Here is a 22,086-nt window from a genome sequence, read left to right as displayed (position 1 = left end):
ATGGGTAAAAGTGGGTAAAGTGAGAAGCTGCAGAATGTGTGTTAAACTACAACTCTGCTTCCTGGTCTGCACCCTGGGTGGTCAGGGTTTTGGAGGACTAATAAATGTGGCCAGATTCCTAGAAAGAAGAGCTGCACCATCCAAAGTGGGATGGATGCCGTCTCTCCGAATCAGACCAGGCTTTCCCCAAAAGGATTGCCAATTATTAATGTAGCCCACGTTGTTTTCAGGGCACCACCTAGACAACCAGCGGTTGAATGACGACATGCGGCTAAACATGTCATCACTGGTCAAAAAAAGATGAACTTCTGTTTCAATCTTAACTCCTCTAAGTCCTTAACAGGTTTCCTTTAAGGAGTGTTTTGTTTTTACCTTCATCAATCTTCTTCATCAATCTTATTAACTTTGACTGATCTTTCTGCATTAGAAAAAGCATCCTGTACAACACGCTGCTGACATATCCACAATTTACAAAATTCATAGTGCACTTTTTTTTCATAATGCACTTTGGTATATCAAATGAAGTCTGCATAAAATACATGACATTTTCTAGTTTACGGTATCATCATTATTTTGCCAGGCACTACAAGGAATAAATATTCAGCAGGCAACACAAACAGGAAAACCACTACTAAAGAAAAGGAAGTAATATGTATGAAAATTTATTGGAGAAAAGTTTATGAGCATGAATGAATAGAACTTTATTGATCCCACAATTCAGAAATTCACTTGTGACATCGACTCTTATAAACAAACAGAATGTGCACAAAGGAGGAAAAAGTGCACAAAGTGTATACAGTGCATCCAGATATATACAGTGGAAGGTAAAAAATAAAGGATGGATTTAAGGTGACCTATCCAGTGTCTTACATTCATGTATGCTAAATTGAAAGTATTTTTGATATTGAATTATTTTCAGATTTCAACATAAAAATAAATAAAATAACATTTTAAAAGGTAATGCAATCTTTGTTCTGCTGACACTAGTTAGCTGAATACTTCCACTTCTTAAGGAGCTTTCGAGCTGTGAGCACAGTTCTGAATCTGCACAAACTGTATGTTGCTTATCATCATGTTCCTAAATACAGTACTTAATTCTATCCTGTGTGTTTAAGGCTGAAATATATTCTAGATCCAGTGAAAAGATTAAAAGCATTGAAAGCCATTAACTAACAAAGCATTTTTTGGAACACAGGTGTTCATTTCAAAAAAATTAAGATAAATATATATTCTTATTGAGAGCAAGGTTGTTGTTTTTTTTTGCTTTTTATGTGGGCACAGCTCACTCCTAGAGTACATAAGGTACAGACAGCTAACACTGCTGACCTTCAGCTGCTTGTTTGCTTCTCTATTTTTTGCAAGTCAGAAAAATCAGTAGAAGTCAGACAATTAAAAAACCCTCAGAGATCATTATTATTGGAGTGTTACAAGGATTTCTCTTCATTATTACTTGTATAGACTACATTTTTATATGTTTTTACATCTTAATAAAACAGTAATTTCCAACAAGTAGCTTTACATTGTGTGGAGGTCAAACACAGACTAACAGGGTAGAGCAGTATTAATGTGCCACATGCAATAAAATAGCAATTTACATTTAATTCAATGAGTAAAAAAAAAAAAAACTATATATATATATATATATATGTATATATATATATATATATATATATATATATATATATATATATATATATATATATATATATATATATATATATATATATATATATATATGTATATATATATATATATATATATATATATATATATATATATATATATATATATATATACATAAACAGTCTCTAAGTTTTGCACAATTGACCTGTTTTAGAATCCTAAATGAATGCTAGATTTATTTTCTTTTTTATTTTAAAGATCTTCTTAAAGCTTTTGTGTTTCACCTGATTTGATTTTAAAAACTTTACTTAGCTTTAAACATAGAAAACCTTTACTCCCCTCTTTACTCCCCCCTGGGCAAGGATTTTATTATCAATAACTCAAGAAACACTCGAAAAAAACAGCGCAATCTAATTACCGGTAATAATTTCTTTAGAAAAAAACTTTTACTCTTTTCAATCAAAACAGCCACATTTTTTTTTTTCAAACCATGAATAAGTAAATTCTAAAGCATCTCTGACATATCTACCACTAATGTTCGAGGAATTCCATTCATCTGACATGATAGAACAGGATGGGCGGGACGCATTAATATAAGATGAGTATTCATTTGGGCTTGGGTGAGAGGGTATAATCCCTAGTACGTAATAGCAGATCAAGTGAGGTGGAATAGACAAGACAAAAAAAACAACTCATAATAATCTACAGTATGAGGAGACTTCCCAAAAGGGTGCTCCTCTTTGAAGCAAATTTCCACACTACTATGGCAAAAGTAGCTCAGGTATCTACTAACCGTTTCCCAAACTGTGTGAGCTACTGGCTTCCTGATTCAAACAAACTTTAGTCGCAGAAAACCTTGGACAGATAAGACTCCGGCTCAGACACAAAGACAAATGAGGACGTACAGTGTTATGCTTGGTGTTGAGACTATGGTATAAGTTATAAGTAAAGCCTAAATCAGACCGTCATTAAACAAGGAAATGGGCATCCTTTCATTTCTACTGACTGTGGAACATTCAGTGTAAAAACAGTTAACAAGAAAGAAAATTAATTTACCTTTATAGGAGTAAGTACTTTTTTTTCTTTTTTAGAACTAAGTAAGTCTCTAAGTCTAAGAGTAAATGAATCAAATGATGTGAAGCTACTTTTAAGCATTTTAGACTCGTTGCTTGGGTTGTATCCAAGAAAAACAGTAATAATTTAAAACCTGAATACACCTGAATTCAAAGTAATATTTTAGGGATTTAAGAATTGTCTATGTTCTAAGGCAGGCATCCCCAACCTTGGTCCTCAAGGCCCGCTGTCTTGCAGGTTTTAGAGGTTTCCTTGCTCCAGCACAGCTGATTTTAAATGAAAGCTGATTAACAGGCTTTTGGTCTACTACAATCATTATAATCAGCTGTGCTAAAGCAGGGAAACCTCTAAAACCTGCAGGACAGCAGGCCTCGAGGACCGAGGTTGGGGATGCCTGTTCTAAGGTACAAAGATGACAAAAAATGTTGAAGTTAGAAAATACGGAAGGGTTTTGATAGGGCATAGTAACAATACCATTATGTTTATATCTCCTAATTCAAATCAAGCATGGATCTATTTGGTAAATTCATGGGTTTTTAAGTTGATTCAACACTTTTAAGGTTGAAGGTGCTACTTGCAAAGGTATTACTTGAAAATCACAAAACTCTAAAAAAGAAAAAAAAAAAGAAGGGAAATTGGAAAAAGAAATAGCATGACACCTTACGGTTTGATAACTCATTGAAAGCAGACTGACCTATTTCCCCCCAGTTGTCTATTTGTGCTAACTATTATTGGGTATTTGTAGGTTTTAATTTAGTTGTTTTGATTATTAATGCATCTTATAGCACTTTAGAATGGCTTTGTTCATTCTGTGCCAATTTATATGTTGAAAGTATGTCAGATTTAAGTTTTGTTCACTAAACCTATTTATCAAAAATACAGTTGTTTGCTTTAAATGGGATTTCTGGAGCAAAAATAAGCTAATTGAAAGACTGTGATCCTATGTCTTTTAGTAATTCTGGACCTTCTACTACACCTTTCACAGAAGTAAGATCTGAACCCTGATTACATTTTGTTTGAAAACCTGCTATGACAACCAAAGCTGCTAAGCAAGAGAAAGCAGACAGAAGCTCAGTTATAAAAGCGTTCCTGAATATAACTTTCTGGCTGTGGAATAACAGCCCAGTTTAACATGAGGCAGGAGTTTAAAATCAATAATTGTTATTTGTTTTAAAAAAGTCTGACTCTGACTAAATATAGAACATTTTTGTTCTCTATTGTTTATGTCTGTTGTTTTAATCCTATTTCTTAGTGTTAGCAGTTTGAGAAATATAAACAAGACAATACAAAAGCTTAAAGAAATGTTGGACTGAACTGCCTGTATCTCAGGTCATATCAGCAAGAGGCGGCTGTTTTTTAGTGCGATGAAGAGGGTTTGTGACCTGCTGCTATCTGGCTGGCCTTGTGAGCCGCCAGCATGTGTCTGCTTTCATTACTGCTGTTGGAGTGCAGTAGAGTAGCTCAACTGCAGCACTCCTCTTGGTACAAACCAATATTATAACAGCTTCTACCATTCAACATTCAACACACATACGGATTCCAGAAAACTCCCTTTACCAAATCCCTGTTTTTAACACAGTCATGATATTTTATAGTGCTGGGGTCTGCTGTTCCAGATCCAATTCTCAGAAAAACATAAGAAGGAATGTGTTGAATGTGTTTTTTTTTTTTTTTTTTTTTTTATCATACTTGGGAGCTTGCAGTCTGTAAAAGACATGGCAATCGAATCCAGACTCATAGCAAGGAGGGACAGGATATTTTGGAAAAACTTTACAAGTATGCGGTTGTAACCTCACACAAATTAAAAACACACCATTTCAAGGAAGTTCTGCTCATATTTCTATGTGGTTTTATGCCATTGCCGTGCTAAGGATATCACCATGCTTAAAAGCACAGATGACATGGAAACAGTTTAATGTTAAAGCCTATTAACCGGTGTTGAAGCTAAGACAACAAGATTCAGAAAAACAGGGTCAGGTCCATAAAGCCCAGTTCAGCTCTGTGAAGTTTGTCACCTGTTATCTATCTTTTAAAAAGGGTTAAGTTCATGCAACCACACATAATCAGTGATCTGATGTAGCATTTTCAACACGATAACCAAACTTGAAACAATAAGCTGATATGATAATGTCTCTATTTCATCCAAAATGAAAGAAACTCATTGCTGCATGCAAAGAAAATATTAAAATAAGTAGAAAACGATTAAATCAGAAATAATCAGAGGGTTGAATTCAAGGATATTATGGAGATAAAAACTTTTTCATTCCCCTGGCAGTTTTAACTTACAATGTCTTTCTTCAACCGATAAGTTTGTCTTTGATAGAAAATAAGACCGGCATCCCCTCAAAAAATAGGACAATGCACAAGGGAAATACATTTTATGCAATTTATTTGCATTTTAACAAAATCAATCAAAATGATTCCTCCTGTTTCCAACAGTTAATAGCAAAACCTGTATTGGTATAATAGCAATCAAAAACCGAAAACAATTCTGTTTAATTCCAATGGTAACCTCCTTGTTATCACCCTAATCTTTGCTCACTTCACTGTAATTCTTTCAAATATCGAGACTTTGACAAATTAGCTGTAAAAAAACTTGCCGTAAATTAGCTTTAAAACCTCTTTTTAATTCAATAATCTCATTAATAGAAATAGTTTCAATGATTTTACAGTTTTATTTTTAAAAACAAACCTGCCTGTGTGCTCTCTCTCTTTGCCACCTGGACATTTATGTCCTGGGAGAAAAAAAGCTCCTTAAGCGATAAGACATCTACCTTCAGATTTTTCCATTACGTAAGTCAATAGTTTGGGATGTGGCTCCATTTACATTTCATATCTCTTATCTCACAAATCTGACAAGCAGGGTAGGTTTCCAGTTTAGTTGCACATGAAGCTGCACATGCAAAAACATCAAGGTACTGAAAATCCAGAGAGTTTTGCCTGAACCTTCTTCACCGTCCATGTCTTGGCATGGAGATTTTTGAAATGCATAAAATTTTTTTTACTCCCTTTAATGTTGTAGAGTAATTTTAACACTGAAAATGTAGCAAAAACCAAAAGGAAAACATCTTACATAAAAAAAATCAAGAAAAACTTTTTTGTTTTTTTGTTTTTCGAATGCAGTCAGTTTAAATTTTAAATATTTCAGCAATTTAGTTTTAGTTTATCATATCAAAGTAAAAGCTTTATAGAATTGAAGGATTTTATAAACCTCCAAAAGAACCACTTTGCAAAGTAGCTCTAATAAGTAGGCTACTAAGTTATGGTATTGGTCTATATATGTAAAAGAATACTTCCAATCACTAGATAGGCAAAAAACAAAACAAAAGAAGTTTTCTTTTCACCTGTATGCTCCGAAGCCAAATTTTCTTTCCAAAGGGTTTTCCCTCAACATGTTCAAACATGACAACTGAAGTGATTAACAGACAAGCACTGCACACTTTTTGAGGTTTTTGTTCACAAGCAGACAAAACCAAATGGTTATGGGGACACCCTGACCAGCTCTCTGTCAGCACAATGATGAGCACATCTTACATTTGTCTCAGATCGCAATTACAGCAAATAAAACATTCTATATCCAAAAGATCTGTGGGGGTGCAAGCTCACTAACTTACCCTTTTTTTTTGGTGATGATGAGCACGTCATTGAAGAGGAAGAAATAGACCTGCTGTCGGGATTTCCTCTTTGTGAAGAGCCCCGCGTCTTCTGCAAATTCAGTCAGCTCACCTCTTTTTACCAACCACCTGGAGGATGAGACCAGCGGGAAAGACTGAAGGACAGAAGAAAAAAACAAAAACAGGTCAAACAACAAATCTTATAAAATGCAATTAATTACAAAACTTCTGTGCTACATATACAAAAGTGATAAGCGATCAACACTGAGACATCAGTAAGTCCCAAATGTTCGAACAGCTATTTCCCACGCTAGTTAGACGCATACTGAATGAGCCTGCCAAGCCCTGTGTGTTTAGAGTGTAAAGATTATTGCCAGCTGGGAGACAGTTGCATGCATTCTTTACATCGCTACAACTGCATATGTTCATGAAACTGCATTATCTTGTGTTCCCCTTATGTAAATTTGGATTCAAAATATAAATTAAGGTGTAGCGAAGGTAAACCATACTTATACATGTTACATAAATAGGAATCCTAATAACACTGAATAATACCAAAAAAGAAAGCAGTAAAATGTTTGTGTGCATTTTGATTTTTACTTGTGATCATCACAGTCTGGTTTCACTTAATTTACTAATCTCTAAAATGAGAAGTGGTTATCCGTTGTTTTCACACCTTAATCTTGAAATCCAGCTGAGAATTGATGGTGTACATCATCTCTGTTCTCTCCATTTTGCGAGCTCCCTCATTGCACTTCCGCACAACCTGCTCACAGAATAAAAATGTCATTTAGAAAATATATACTGGATCCTGACAAAAATAAGGTATTTCAAGCATATTTAAAAAGATGCATAAATAGCTTGACTGGATATAAATCAGCTGTATGGACAGAGGAAACCATTTTTTTAAGTATTACAAATCAGTTGCTTTTAAGAACACTACCTTTACTACCTTATTTACAAAATAAAAAACTATCTGTTTGAAAATATTTCAAGTTGCAATAAACTGAGACAGTTAAGGTGTAAAACCCTGGGATGCACCACAGTACTATTAATTATGTTAACTTAAATAGAACATCTCTGTAATGAGCATGCAGTTGAAACATTGGTGTGAGTCTATATATAAACTTTATTAATTTAATCTATTTAAGTGAATTGAGTCACCAAGTGAAACACAGTTTAAAGATCAATTACACGCATAAGGCTGTTATTTTTAAAAGGTACTTAAACTCTTCCAATCATGCCTCAATGTAACAATATTTTCTATTGTTCTTGCAGTAATATGTTTTAAATAAATAAAATTGATTAATGTTATTTATTTTTATTAGATCTACTTTGTTTTGATTTAATAGCATTAAAGAAGTCAAGCGTTTCAATGCTGTCGCTTTACTTGTTTACAATCATTTCCTGATCAGAAGCCACAGGAAGTAATTTATCTTTCTTCTTCATCTGTTGATCACCCATTAGCATAATTTATTTTTGGGATATACAAAATTACATAATTACTATACAGGACCAAATCAGGTTAATTTTACATCATTTAATAAGCCAAAGACCAAAATATTCCTGGTAAAACAAGTAAGAAACAGATTAATGCATGCTAAGGTACGTTAAGAAAATCTATTTTACTGTCTGTGGAGATAATAAACTTTTAAAGCACCATTGTTGTTGTACAGTAAATAACATCCCTGTGGGAAGAGGGAGTTAAAGTTAAAGAAAGAAGGAGAAGCGCAACTTTTTAAATGTTTTAAGATTTTAAACAAGTAAAAAATAAAACACCAACCTTGCTCACAGCCTGCAGTGCTTTCTTGCATGATTCATAGTGTGCTGAGTCTTTTAAGGTCTTTTGACAGATGGTCTGCAAAACAGATTTAAGACACACAAGTTTCACATTAAAGAACCAAACTTGGTGGCCGGTAATCCATTCCTGCCAATAAACTCACACAGAATGCAACAAAAATCTCCCTCACTGAGTTCTGAGTATTGGCTTTTTTTGATTTAGCTCCACATAAGTATATTAGATTGTAAAACTAATGATGAAACCTAACCCCCCCAAAAAACAGCATCAGTAAATAGGCAGTTAAAAAGGCAGGCAGAAAGAATATAGAAACTATCCTAAACTTCATTTAAAAAGTAATTATCTTTTCTTTTTTAATAATATATATAAACCAACTGAATTTCCAAAATGTTCGAAAAACTCAGCACAATTTCATTAGCCACACCTTGGCCTGATTGGTGCCATCAAAAATGAATACCTTCTTTACCCAAGCTAAAGAAATGTAAGAATTTATTCTATAAAACGGATGATATAAAAAAAAAAATAGCATCAAGAATGAGAAAAGTTGTCAAATGATTTCTTCAATAAGGGAAAATATATACAGCAACATTAACATGTCTAAAAAAAGGGTTACAAAATCTATGAATTCAGTCTGGTTTGTTTAAAGCAGAGAAGACAGTTCTAACATAAAAGTTCCCTAAATCTTAAGAGCACAATAATCCACACATAGAGAAAGCCTCCAATTGTGTTGACTATGAATGAGTGGGTGCCCAACTAAACATACAGTACTTCAGCAGAACAATAAAAATTCACAAAATAATCTGGAAAAACATATAAATAGAAGCAGGCTTCATAAGTAAATTTAGAAAATACTCTTTTAGGTTGGGCTGAGAAATAAAATTGATTTGCAGAGACATAAAATAATAAATATGTGCTCTGGAAGTTACACAGTTGTTGTATTTCTATGTTCTGGGGCCTCTTGTCAAAGCTATGGATGACTTGCTATAGGTGATAGAATCATAATTTATTTTCTGTATTAAAAAATCAGTATGTCCAGCCATTAGTTTGTGACCTTAAGCTCAAACATGTTTGGGTTATGAAGAGAACAACAATCTATACTCAGAGAAGTCCACCCAAAGACCAAACCGGAAAAACAAAAAACAAAAAGAAAAATGGTAAAGTGGCCAGGGCAAAGTTTGGACTTGATTCAACTGAATGTCCTTAAACAGTCTTGTTTTATCCACAAATTCCCAATAATCTGTCTGAAACAATTCTGCAAAGACGAATTTGCCTAAAATGTTCTATATGACTGAAAAATAAATGTTGCTACTTATAAATTTGCTTGTTTTACTTGTTTCCTTTGTTTTCAAAAATGTTTAAACTTTGGTTTGGACAGATGTTTTTCTCTTTACTCTAGGTATCTTTGAGTTATAAACATTGTTAGTTGAATGAAAACATTAAGGCTTGACAAGAGAAAAGCAAAAAAAAAAAAAAAAAAAAAGAAAAAAAACATAATATGAGCACAGTGGGAAGAAATAAACTGAAATAAAACTTTCTCAGGAACTCAAATTCTCTCATAGTACAAGCATAAACCCCAAAGTCCCAATAGGATTCTCTGAAAGAAGGAGAATAAAATAGTTATGAGAAAAAGAAAGAAGGGGAGATGCATTAAGATGAAACATTTGGTTGCCAAAAGAAACAAGCAAGTGACTAAGAAGAGAAAAAAACAAATGAAAGGATGGAAAGTGGAGCTAAATCATTGTGGATTATTAAAGAATGATGTGAGGTCACACAGTGCCTCTGTGGTTAGAACGCGCCTAGCGCAGAGTCAAATAAACAAAGTGTTACGCAACACTCAAAGTCTTGTAATTCCTCAGCCTGAGCTACTGTTCGCCTTCTTTTAACTCACATCCATGAGCAGAGGCAGACGAGTGATCCTCTGCATGGGCAGGATGAGGAAGGAGATCATGGGGAGGTTCCTGCAGTCTGGGTGGCCCTCTAACTTGGTTAGCACCTCCTTAAATACTGTATTCCTAGAACCACTAAAAACAAAACAAACGGATTTAGAGTACTGTTGATAAAGTTGATCCAGCATGCAATCAAATCTGTTTTAGTATGTTTGCTTGGTCACTCACACAAGCCTTTGCAGAGTCCTTTGCTGATAGACCTCGTTGGAGCAGTACGTGACATATGGGTCGAAGTTTGACTCAGTGTGCCTGCAAACAATGTCGCTGATATCATCTATGACAATGTTCTGGTGATGTCTCTCCTCCAGCTCCTTAAAGAACCTGTGTACATACATAGTAATAGAAAATATTCAAGGTCTGTTGGGCAGGATATATGAACATCAAATTATGAGCCACAAAAATGAACACACATTACACACTAATTGATACAAAGCCAGGAAGGCCAGATAAACAGGCAACATCTTATCTCCATAAATGCGCTGTAAGATCATGGAGAGGAACTCCCAGACACTCAGAATAGATACAAGCCTAATAGTTACCATTACATAAATCCTTTTCCTCTTCCTGAGCACAAGCAGATGGCAGCTTTAACGACACGCAATTTGTCTGACTTCAAGAGAATGAGTGTTTTTCTTGTCCTAACTTAGGTGTCAAAAAGGAAGTTGGAGTAAAGTCACAGGATGCTGACCTTAGCCAGCTGGACCATATCTGAGGTCATCCGGAAACACAGATTCTCTCCGTTTGTAATCACAAACCCATTGAAGTTTTGCTTTATTTGCAAAACAGTGCTTCGAGTGACCACACAACATTTTGTTCATGTATGTCCTTTTAAAGCACTCCTGCTGCTAATTAGCTCTTGCCTTCGGGTCCATGTTCTAAATGTGTATTAAGGGATTTGTCAGCATAAATTGCTGGAGTTAAATCAGCATTATAACAAAGAATGTGCAGAGGGGTAACCCATAGAGCTACGTATACAGTAAGAATCCAAACCTGCCTTGAATCTCTTTAACTGGCTAAGTCACATTTAGATTTTATGGAATACCTTGAAAATTAAATACCAAAAAATTAAGATACATAGCATAATAATAAAAAATAAAATAAAAAATAATAATAATAAAAACAAGTGCTCCCCATGAGACAGACCACATGGGATCATAGGATTAACTTAAAGGAATAGTACACCCAAAACATGATTAGCCTTCATTTTCTACTCATCCCCATGCTGAACAACACTCTGGAGTACTTTTTTGATATCTCAAATGCATCTGGAGATCTGGGAGGCTTCTTGCTGTCTGCTGACATTCAAATAATGGAGGTGCCCAGCGCCCGAGGCAGAAAGGTCCATAAAAGTCCATCAAAAACGTGTCAATATTCCTCCATACTGCTCGTCCAATGTATTCCAAGTGTCCTGAGTGGGTAGCATCCATAATTTACTCGAAACAAAGTCATTTAGAACGTTTTTAGAGCATAAACAGCAGTGTATAGGATTTCCTAAAAGCGCGCGCTTGCGAATTCACGAGCCTACGGAAGCCGGCAGACCAAACCAGATGAAAGTGCGCATTCAGCGTCTGCTCTTGCTAATGCAAGCGTAGAAGAAGAAATTTGCTGTTTACCTGTGCAAAGAAAGAAACAATGAAAGAAAAATGTCTGAGGACTTCAGTGTTGAGGAAGAGCATGAGTTCTTTGCCGTGCTGAATGCGCACTTTCATCTGGTTTGATCTGCCGCGGTTTCCGTAGCGTCGTGAACTCGCAGGCGCGCGCTTTGAGGAAATCCTATACACTACTGTTTATGCTCTTAAAACATTCTAAATGACTTCGTTTCGAGTAAATTATGGACGCTACTCAGGACACTTGGAATACATTGGACGAGCAGTATGGAGGAATATTGACACGTTTTTTGTGGACTTTTATGGACCTTTCTGCCTCGGGCACCATAGACCTCCATTATTTGAATGTCAGCAGACAGTAAGAAGCCTCCCAGATCTCCAGATGCATTTGAGATATCAAAAAAGTACTCCAGAGTGTTGTTCAGCATGGGGGTGAGTAGAAAATGAAGGCTAATCATGTTTTGGGTGTACTATTCCTTTAATGTTTTTAAACGAAAAGTGCAAAATCTCTATCCCAAGTGAAACATGTTTTACCGGATGCAGCCACACTACGTAAGATAGATGACACAGAAGTGGGACTTGTTCAAGCATGTCTAAACACTGGATGGAATAATAACGAAACATTCAAACTGTACAGATATATCTGATGTACCGCTGCATGCACCCATCAATGATCACGTTAACTCAAAGGATTTCATCAAAGGGGGAAATTTCTTTTTAATGATATCAGGGTTATATCTGGCATGAAACTTAAGAACAGCCCCAATAACAATGCAGAGCTCTGTTTGCACCATCAAACAGTGCCATAGACATATGGCATAACATGCATATCAGGGGTACATTGGTAAATAATATTAACAAACTTTTGTTATACAGACATTTGTTAAGCTGTAAAATGAACTAGAGTTAAGACAAGCATATTCTTATTTCATTTTCTTGTGCTAACTCAAGGGTCAATTAGTTTAAAATTTAAGTTAATGTGTGGTTGAAAAACTGTATTTTACATTGCTGGTTGAATAAATTACAGTACGTCGGACTCGTTTCCTGTGAGGGTTGGACTCCACCAAGGTTGCCCTTTGCCACCTACTGAAGCTGCTACCCCCGCAAGCTGATGGATGGATGGATGGATAAATGGATGGATGGATGGATGGATGGATGGATGGTGGATAAATTAAAGAAAGAAAATCTAGTTTTTTGATGTCCTAAAAATATGTAAATACTATATAATGACCCAACCATGACTCTAATATACTGATTGATAGACTGTGAGTCTTTGAAATGTTCATCTTATTTATTTTACTAATAAGGTAGAGATTACTTTGTGTCATTTGTTAGATATAAATCTGTGAAAAAGAAATCCAACATTCTACAAGGCTACCTCCTAAGCCTCCTTTAGCTTAATTTCCATCTATGCATAAATCTTTAAGTTTTCATAGCCTATCATGATTTTATTCCCATTTATTTATAGCAAGAATAGAATTTCTTAGCCATTATTTTTTTATGGAAATGTAGCATAAAATCATGATGGACAGTTTAAACTCAGAGAAATGTCCTTGCAATTAAATATATTTACTGCATTATCTCAAAATATAAACCCAGATTATTTGAAATGTCAGTCTTCTTTTAATCAGTGTGTGTGAGTGTGTGTGTGCCTGTAATCAGTGTGTTTCTATCTGTATAACACCATTTATTCTAAATTGAAAGTATGGTTTACTAGTTACAGATAAAAGAGCAAAACAATTCACTCAAAACAGTATAATACTACATGTATGTTAGTTAAGTACAGATTAAAACATGCAATTTAGTTGAATAAGTACATGAAGTACCATGCTAATGTCATGGCAATCCCACAAACATACTTTTTGCTGGCCTCATAGACATCTGAGATGTTGGAGAAGAGGTGATGGTGGTCAGTCTTGGTCATCACTTCACTAAGCTCTGGAGAGTTTTTGAACAAACGAATAAGAATCTCCAAACTGTGGAGGTAGGAGTGCTCCGAGGAGATCAGTTCAAAAATAGCCTTAAAAGACAGGAAGAAAAAAGAAAGAAGTAGAGATGAAAACTGATGATAAGAAAAATTAGCACCCTAAGTTCTGTCAGCAACATGTCTTACATATCTGTAACCTTAAGTCATATCTGGAATGTAAAACAAGATATATACAACCTAAAATACATGTCAGCCACTTAAGTCTGTTTTAAAACCATCTGAATAATTATTAGCTGTCAGTCTTTATCCTTAATCTTAAAAAAACTTTTGTAAATTTCAGCTTGTTAATATTACATATAGTTTATTTGTGTGCTCCTCTAATTTTCTACTTTGTTGTAATCCATTAAGGCACTAAAATGAAATAGAAAAGCCTAAATCCTACCTCTTGTCTTTTGCGTTCCTCCTGACTCAGCTGTTCGGATGCACCACTTTTCTTTACCTAAACAAAAAATAATATTCATGAACATTTTTTTTCTTTCTTTAGTTAAACCGTTCTGTGTCTTTTGGACGCTAAGGCTGTGACTTCCAGGATTTCTGTGTTTTGAGATCTGGTAAAGCAGACGAGTCCGGGAGTTACTTGTCATGACAAGGCCACTTTTACTTTCAAATAGATAAAATCCTACATGAGAGAACCATACTTGTCTTATCAGGTAGGTGCTATGTGTGTTTTGTTGCCTAACAACCCCTTTAGGCTTAGCTGCTGTGTTCAAGGGGAGCTCAGTCACAAGTATTTCAGCACTAGAACAGATCCTCTCAGTTAACTATGTGAGTTTTTGAGGAGGGAAGCAACACAGAGCATCAATGGGTGCTAAGAACACAACGACTCGGACAGACAGAGTTGTGATTCAAGCCAGCAACCAACCAAGACAAACTCCAGCATCCTATGCCACTGCTGTATTGCTGCAACAACATAACAATTACAAGTATGGAAAAACAAACCTGCCATGACCAAGAAGACAATAAATAAATAAAAGACTTAACATAAATAAATATGTCAACGGATGGACTAAAAGAAAAAATCACAGCAGAAACAATCTCATGTAGCTTCTTCCACTCTAGTTTTAAATCAGTTATCTCAGTCAGAGTGAAAGGAAATTATTTACATACAATCCAATTGGCCTTTGCTGTAAGTGCAAAGAAGCAAACACAGTTTTCTTTAATAATGGCTGAACAACAGAGTGCTTTGTCTTAGATAAGCACAAGGCTATTGCCTAGGTTGGAGAAGGCTGACTAAGTCAAATAAAAAAGTAATAAAATTATAGCTCCTTCTCTTCTTTCACCTTATACCATATTGGTAACATTACAATGAAATAAGCATTAGCTTTTTGTCAAGCATTATTTTTGGAAAAGTATTCCCTTACTTCCACTTGCTGCTTGGGTATAAGGAAAATGGAAGTGAAACTGCCTCCCCAAGGAGCGATATCACCCCTTGGGTTGTATCTGCCCTGCAGTATTTGAGCAAGCACAGAAAACAAACAAACCTGAAGCCGATCAACCCTCTCTAGTAATCTTTCAATTCCCTTTACACATTCAGATACCTGTTTATCATATATTTTCTACACTTTCTCTCTCAACACCTTTCCATTTTCTTGTTTGAACATTTTTAAGCAAAAGGCAGTAATCCTTCTTGTAGTGCCAAGTAAACTCAGGCTCCTGCGTACAGTACAGGGTGTGACGGGAACACTGACACATAGGCCAAATTTGCCTCTTGGAACTTGCATTTCAGGACATAAACTCTAGGTGAGCCCTCCCTTCTGAAACGTTCAACTGTTAGTCCTGGAGCATCCTATATTCTGGGATTTGATGTCAACAACAAATTCTAAATAACTAAACGCCCATTAAAGGAAAGGTTGGGACAAAATGAGATTTCCCAATACGACGTGACTCACTGCAAGAAAACCTGTATGTCTGGTTGCATACGTAAGTTTAAATGGAACCAAACTAAACTTCCTGTCACACCTTGACAATAACAGTAATATTCCACCATTCCCAAAAAAATATATGACTAAGCGTGAGTTTGATACAAACAAACCAAAAAAATATGCACCAATTGTAATGGAATTATAGCTTAGTTCAGAACACAGGTGATCTCAGATTTCCCTAAAGATGTTTCTGCAACATGAGTGGATACCTGGATTCATCAGTTGACTGAACATGATTGGGAATGCGGCACACTTAGGGTTTCACGCTTAACATTTCATATCTTTCAAGATATAAGAGGTAAGATGACAGCAGCTAAATTTATATGTAGAAAACCTTCTCCAGAGTCCTCTGGAGGGAGGATTATTATAGCAATTCACCTTCTGTCATGAAAACCACATAAATGACACACAACCAACATAAAAAGAAGTACAGTAGTTTCTGTCTGAAAATGTCCTTGAGCGATCCAGTCAGCATCCATGCTTAAATTCAATGAAATGTCTCTCAAAAGAGCTATAGATGTTGATTGCTACTCATTTCATTTCAGGTAATTTATATAGCACTAGATCACAACACATTTCATTTCAAGGCACCTTACAGAGATAATATAATGGAGCCATACTTTCAGATTGGCCAATCGCATCCAATAATTGACTTTGCAGGATTCGCTCCTTTTAAATTAGCATGTGGGAATAGTGTTCACTTGCATCATGCCTTTGACTCAACAGCAATCCTTCAGAGCGAGCATGCATGTAGCGACAGTGAAGGGGAAAAAACCTCAATCAGTGCTAGGCTCAGTGTGAGTAGAACTTCTAACAAGGCTGACTGGGGTTGAAAGAGACAGAAGCAGACATACAAAAGTAACATAGGAAAGCTGTCAATAAAAAATGTCCATTAGAAAAGATAATAGTAAATTTGTCAAGGTAAGAAACAGTTAAGCATATGAGCTATAATAAGTTTTCATGACAAAAGGGATAAAGTTAGTCACAGTAAAAGCTGAGCCCATAGCTATGTCTAGAACAAAAACATGACTAATCTCTGGGTAACAGGAACATAACAAAGATCTATATATATAACAAGTCTTTGATGGTAGCAGCCAAGCTTATTTGAATATTGAACGCAATCTGATAAAGCTTTAGGTGATCTGAAAACAAGTATGGTAAAAAGTATAATAAAACAGAGGCCAAGGCTTATAGAAAATTATCAACAAGGACTTCAACCTGTAAATCCTGCCAATGGAGCATCAAAACGTACAGTATTAATCATTGAAAGTGAATACTTAGGAGCCCCTGTATTAATGAATGCTAAAAACTATTCCATATAATGTCAGTATCATTAAAGAAACAGTGAAGAGAGCTGATTACTTTTTGATAGCTCTGTAAATGCCAGCAATTGCACTCTAAATAATGTTTTTGTCATGATGATGGCTCTGTTAGATGGCCTAATTCACCTGACTAACTTTGCCCAGTTTCTAATTACCACTTATCTAATCCACCTGCTCCTGCTTCTTTATATACAGCTCAGTCCCAGCTATCTGGGCCAGATCATTGAGATTTAGTTAATTGCTAAGGCCATAGTTCATGTCGTCATTCTCAGGGGCCAGTGGTGAGAGAGGGTTTTAGCGTTTCGTAGTGTTCCTGATTTTCCTGCCCTGTTCTGCCTCTCCACCACTGAGCTTGCCTGTTTCCATCTGAATGTTCTGCCTGAACTCTCTGTTGGACTCCTGGACAGCCTGTTCCTATTCGTATCTGAATCCCTGTCCGGGCTATGGACTCCTTGAACATCTGAGCTCTTCCACTCTGATCGCTATCCCGGCTAGGCTCGGACTCCTGCAGGTTCTTTGGGGCTTCATCCGCTGCATCTCCTTGGCAGCTTACCATCTGAATTCTACCTCATTATATGTAGATGGACTGAACTGTTTAACCAGGTTAGTGACTCTCATGGATAATCCATCAGATTATCGTGGTCACTAACTTGTGTTTCTCTCCAACCAGAGTATCCAGTGATGGGCGGCGCCCAGCCGCAGTTGCTCATACCACACACCCTCATCTCGCTCCGCTTCTGTATTAAATAAATGCCTTTGAAGTATTCCACTTTCTGTCTTGCCTGAATTCTGGGTCCTACTTCCTGAGTTCATGACAGTTTTACAGTTTGGAAATAATTTCACATTTATTAGAATCTACGCAGCCATTTCGAAACTGATGTTAATTAACACCATCACCCATCTTTGATTCCAAACTTGCACAACAAACAAAAAAAGACAGATGATGAAATTAGTTTGGAAGGATTTAGTAAGAAAGTAAATTAGCCCAGTTGCTCTGTCCCTTCATTCCAAGAGTTGACTATATTATGCAATGCAGAATCCACACATATCCCTACGGGGAACATTTTAAGCATATTTGTAGTGTGACGAGTATCCAGGGTCTGCCAGCACACTGGCATTAAGCCCAGGAGTGCTTCCAAGACTTCCACTGACTATGACGGACTGTCTGCCTCAGATGCCTTGTGTGTCCTATAGGAGTGTGATTCCTGATAAACAGTGAAAGCCACAGAAAGACAGAGGCAAGTGGGAGGATGGGTATGAAATGGGGCCAAACTGGTTCTGACAGCATTCTTTGGAGCACTAGAATTCCAAGACTTTACAGCTACAGCAGTGCAATTGTGAGTATTCCCAGTGTAGAGAAAGACTGTGAGAAACATAACAAGACTTAAAGCTCCCACAACCCTATGTGTGTTCGTCGGTGTATGTGTGATATCTAACCAAGCTGAGTTGGCTCCAGGAGGTACGTATAGGTTTGTACTGCATGACGATGCCCCTATCAGGCTTTGGTCGCCTTGAATCAGCATCCTCATCTGAGTCATTATGAAGAGCTTTCTCCTTGTAGTTTTGGTAAAGTTCCTCTTCTGAAGTTTGATTTTTGAGACACAAAGACAACATAAGGTCAAGGGTGGGGGACATTAAAAGGGCAGAATGCATGGATCAAAATAAACATTAAAGGCAGTTTTTACCTTCACTATCAAAAGTGCGCTGAGATACCAATGTCTTCCTATCTGGTATCTGCAGAAAGGGAAAAAAAGCACAGTCACTTTAAATCAAAGAGTATCAAGAGAACATTTACATTTAAGCAAAATAAACAATCATCACCTATCCATGAGCTGTCTATCCAATTTTTTTTGCAACCTTCTTTACCGACCCTGTCTAATTATAGAGTGTTTGCGGCTTTAAGTATGGACACATTGTCTTGTTACATCACAACCTTCAACAAACAAGTTAATTGTTTTCCTGTAAGGCTTTGCCCTAATGCAAGTTTACACCACAATGGCTGGTCTGTGTTGTGGTTTTATTATTTGGATGTTATCCCCTCCTGACTGTGAAACTTTGTGTCAAAGCAATCTTTGTGCATGTTAGTATATAAGGCATTAGAGGGATTGTGATTAACCCAGTCAATAAATCTAAACCTGAAACAACAAAGAAAAAAAATTATTCAACAGATTACCAAAGTCTACATGGGTTGCCACTGACTATAGGGTCAAATAGCTCTCTTAGTAGCTCTTAGAGGTTACTAATAAAATAGCAGCTCTTTGTTGCATAGGTGTAACCATCTGAAAAACAAAACAGAAATGCTTCACACATTTTTTTCACGCTACAGTACATACTGTTGTTTTTGCATCAAACATACTTTTGGCAAATGCGTCCCATTGTTTTTATTTTCTCAGACTATAGACTCAATGTTTTTGGAATATTTCATCCAGGTCGCATGTTTGTTTGCTTGTTTGTCATGTTTAGTCTTTATGAAGAAAGGGAAATAGGTAAATGCTATACAAAAACGCATTAATTTATTTTGTCAATTAGATTCAATGTAATTGCTCTTAGGTTATTACCTTAAAGATTAAAATGTGCACAAAAAGTGGTTCATATTTAATCATTCTGTGTCACTGCAAGCTTTTTATAGGTTTTTATCAGTGAGATTCATCCTTCTGTTAGACTGTCAAGACTGTTGGCATCACTATATCTAATAAAAAAACAAACAACATGCACCCTAAAGTAGATCTTCATTTTTTTTTTTTGAAGGATTTAAATTATATTCCCTGTTGAATCAGTTTATGAATAAATTCGCCCACCTTGTTTTTCTTGTTGCTTTTAGATTTATCCATCTGAGAACTAAGAGACTTTGAAATCCTGGGGCTGGCAGCTTTAGGTATTCCAGGACTTTCTGGGCTTAAATTGGCAGAATGTGTTGAGGTAGCGGTTGAATCGACCACTCTGATAACAGGCTGGGGCAGCAGAAGGTTCCTTAGATCCACTGAGGGAACATCTGTGTCAACTCCACTCACTACTGCCCTCCTGTAAGATGTACTCCTCAAACCTCTCCGTAATGCCCCCGGGCTGTCATTCTCTCTCTCTCCCTCTTCAGTGTGCCCCCCACTGGTAGAAAAGTAGCCTCCTGCTTCCACCATGCTGAGGACTTTCAAAGCTCGTTTGGGATGGTCCAGACCCAGCCGTTGCATCCCAGTGGAAGGCGGCTTGATTTGTCGTGAGTCTGATACCAATCCTTTGGGAATGAGCTGCTGGGTGCCCATCTTCAGGGCAGCCGGACTGTTGGTACTAAGGACCATGGAAGGAGAAGGAGGGGTTGGGGAGAGAAATGGTGATGTAGAGGAGACAGAGGAAGAGGGGGAAGCAGGCTGGATGTCTTGTGATGATGTCGATGAGGTCGTCTGAGTCTGGCTGGGCAATGAAATCCCTCCTTCAAGTGGTGATGGGGAGCGAGGGGTGGAAAGGTCAGAGGAGGTTAAAGAAGAAAGTGATGGGGTGCTTGAAGTGGAGCTGCGAGAGGGGGTTAGGGTACCAGGAAATGTAGGTGTGGATGATAGTGAGGACAGTTCATTGTCATTAGAAGTTGTGTGTGGAGAATGGATGTGTGAAGAACTGTTGTGGGTAGGAGTTTCAGGTGAGGGTATAGCTGTCCCAGAACTGAAAAGTTCTTTCTCCAAGCCCAGATCAAGAGAACTACTGGTAGATATCTGCATCTCCTGGTGATTATTTTCAGAGATCACACTTTCTCCACCCGGTGTTTTCCGTCTGTCACTATCAAAATTACACACTCTGTTATCCAGTGAAGATCTGTTGTCCTCGGACTTATACTTGGACAATAAGAAGTGTTTATTGTACAAGCGGCCAATGCTAATGCTGCGAACAATTCTGCTTTTCTTAGAGGGTTTGTGTAAAACATGTTTTAACGCCATGCCATTTGCCTTTGGTTGGGGTGTGACAGGCAGTCGCTCAGCTGGCTGGCTCAAAGTCCAGGAACATTTGTCTTCATCCACAGGGATGTCTGCAGTTGTGACCCCATTTACATGGTAGCTCAGGGGTCTTGGCTTGGGTTTGCTCAGATCCTGGGAACCTTTACTGTTGTCTGTGCGTCGCTTCCACAAAGGTGTGATGTTATTGTTGGACAAATCTACATCATTACCCAAATCCATGGCTGTGTATCTTATTTCCACTAACAGTGGTGAAACTCTCAGGTCTCCGTGCAAGAAAAGCAATAGAGAGAGGATTTTAACCCTTGAAAGTAACAAAAGAGAAAAACAGCAATCAGTATCACAGGGCAAAGAAGTGTCCAAATGCACCAGGATTACTCATTAACTAGAGTTCACTGCAGATGCCAGCAGCAACAAAAGTTAAGACAGGAGTGAAAAAACAGGTTGAAACTGAAGGCTAGAATGTGAGGACATTTTAAAATGTTACTACTTATATTACTACAATAAGCAAATGCAAAAGGACAAGTCCTTTTGCATTTGCTTATTGTAGTAATATAAGACAAAACTTTTCTATAAGAATTTTTTATAGGTTCTGTGAGGGCAAAAGTTTAGACTCTTCTTTGATCTCTTTAAATGCTTAACTTAATGAGATTTTAACTATTTTAATAGAGACAAAATATAACAAATAACACAAACTAAAATCAGGCAGATTCTAATCAAAACGATAAAATGCAGTATAATTTTTCAGCAGGTAAAAGTCCAACTTACCTCTACTCTACCGATCTGGTACAGAATGCGCCCATTGTACCTGTGCTCATTGAAACACCAAGGAGGGGATATCAAAGAATTCCTAATTATTCTTCAACACGGATCTTCTCCAAAGTTTTAAAAGTTTAACTGATCAGAGGAAGAATCCGGGAAGCGCAGTTTCCAGCGCGCCTGTTCACCAGTGAGCGCTCAGGACTGTAGTGATCACCCAAAGGAGGGAGGAGAGGAGGAGGAGAAAGAAGGGAGGAGGAATGGGTAAGGAGGGAGGGAGTAAATAAACAGCACTCTACCATAGGAATGAACTCAGGTATGCCCAACTTCCGCTCACCTTCATATAATATAAGAGTGCTTCCCCGAAAACATACATGCATACACCCGAAAGACTGAAATGTCTGATCTGAAATTGTTAACTGAACTCAGCACGACTTAGTTTAGATGTGAAAATAAGGATCTGAGCTTATTATAATATATACCTTTTGTTTTCTCC

At 36.8% G+C, this 22,086-nt stretch overlaps 1 protein-coding gene across 1 annotated transcript; it reads right to left on the bottom strand.

Moving 5' to 3' along the window:
* Positions 1 to 6,284: 6,284 nt before the first annotated feature.
* On the bottom strand, positions 6,285 to 21,799 carry LOC119791884 (rho guanine nucleotide exchange factor 26-like). The gene is made up of 11 exons (XM_038298247.1): positions 21,600 to 21,799; positions 19,692 to 21,135; positions 18,579 to 18,627; positions 18,331 to 18,473; positions 14,032 to 14,088; positions 13,522 to 13,682; positions 10,224 to 10,376; positions 9,998 to 10,130; positions 8,095 to 8,169; positions 6,988 to 7,077; positions 6,285 to 6,466 (listed from the first exon to the last, which is right to left on the bottom strand). Exons 2-11 carry the CDS (start codon positions 21,051 to 21,053, stop codon positions 6,308 to 6,310), a joined length of 2,382 nt encoding a protein of 793 aa, XP_038154175.1. The 5' UTR covers positions 21,054 to 21,135; positions 21,600 to 21,799; the 3' UTR covers positions 6,285 to 6,307.
* Positions 21,800 to 22,086: the final 287 nt, after the last annotated feature.

This window comes from Cyprinodon tularosa, unplaced genomic scaffold (assembly GCF_016077235.1).
Source record: "Cyprinodon tularosa strain WSP-4 unplaced genomic scaffold, ASM1607723v1 ctg403, whole genome shotgun sequence".
Classification (NCBI taxonomy): domain Eukaryota; kingdom Metazoa; phylum Chordata; class Actinopteri; order Cyprinodontiformes; family Cyprinodontidae; genus Cyprinodon; species Cyprinodon tularosa.
Note: the sequence above shows the minus strand (reverse complement) of the source record. Positions and strands in the feature narration are given on the sequence as shown.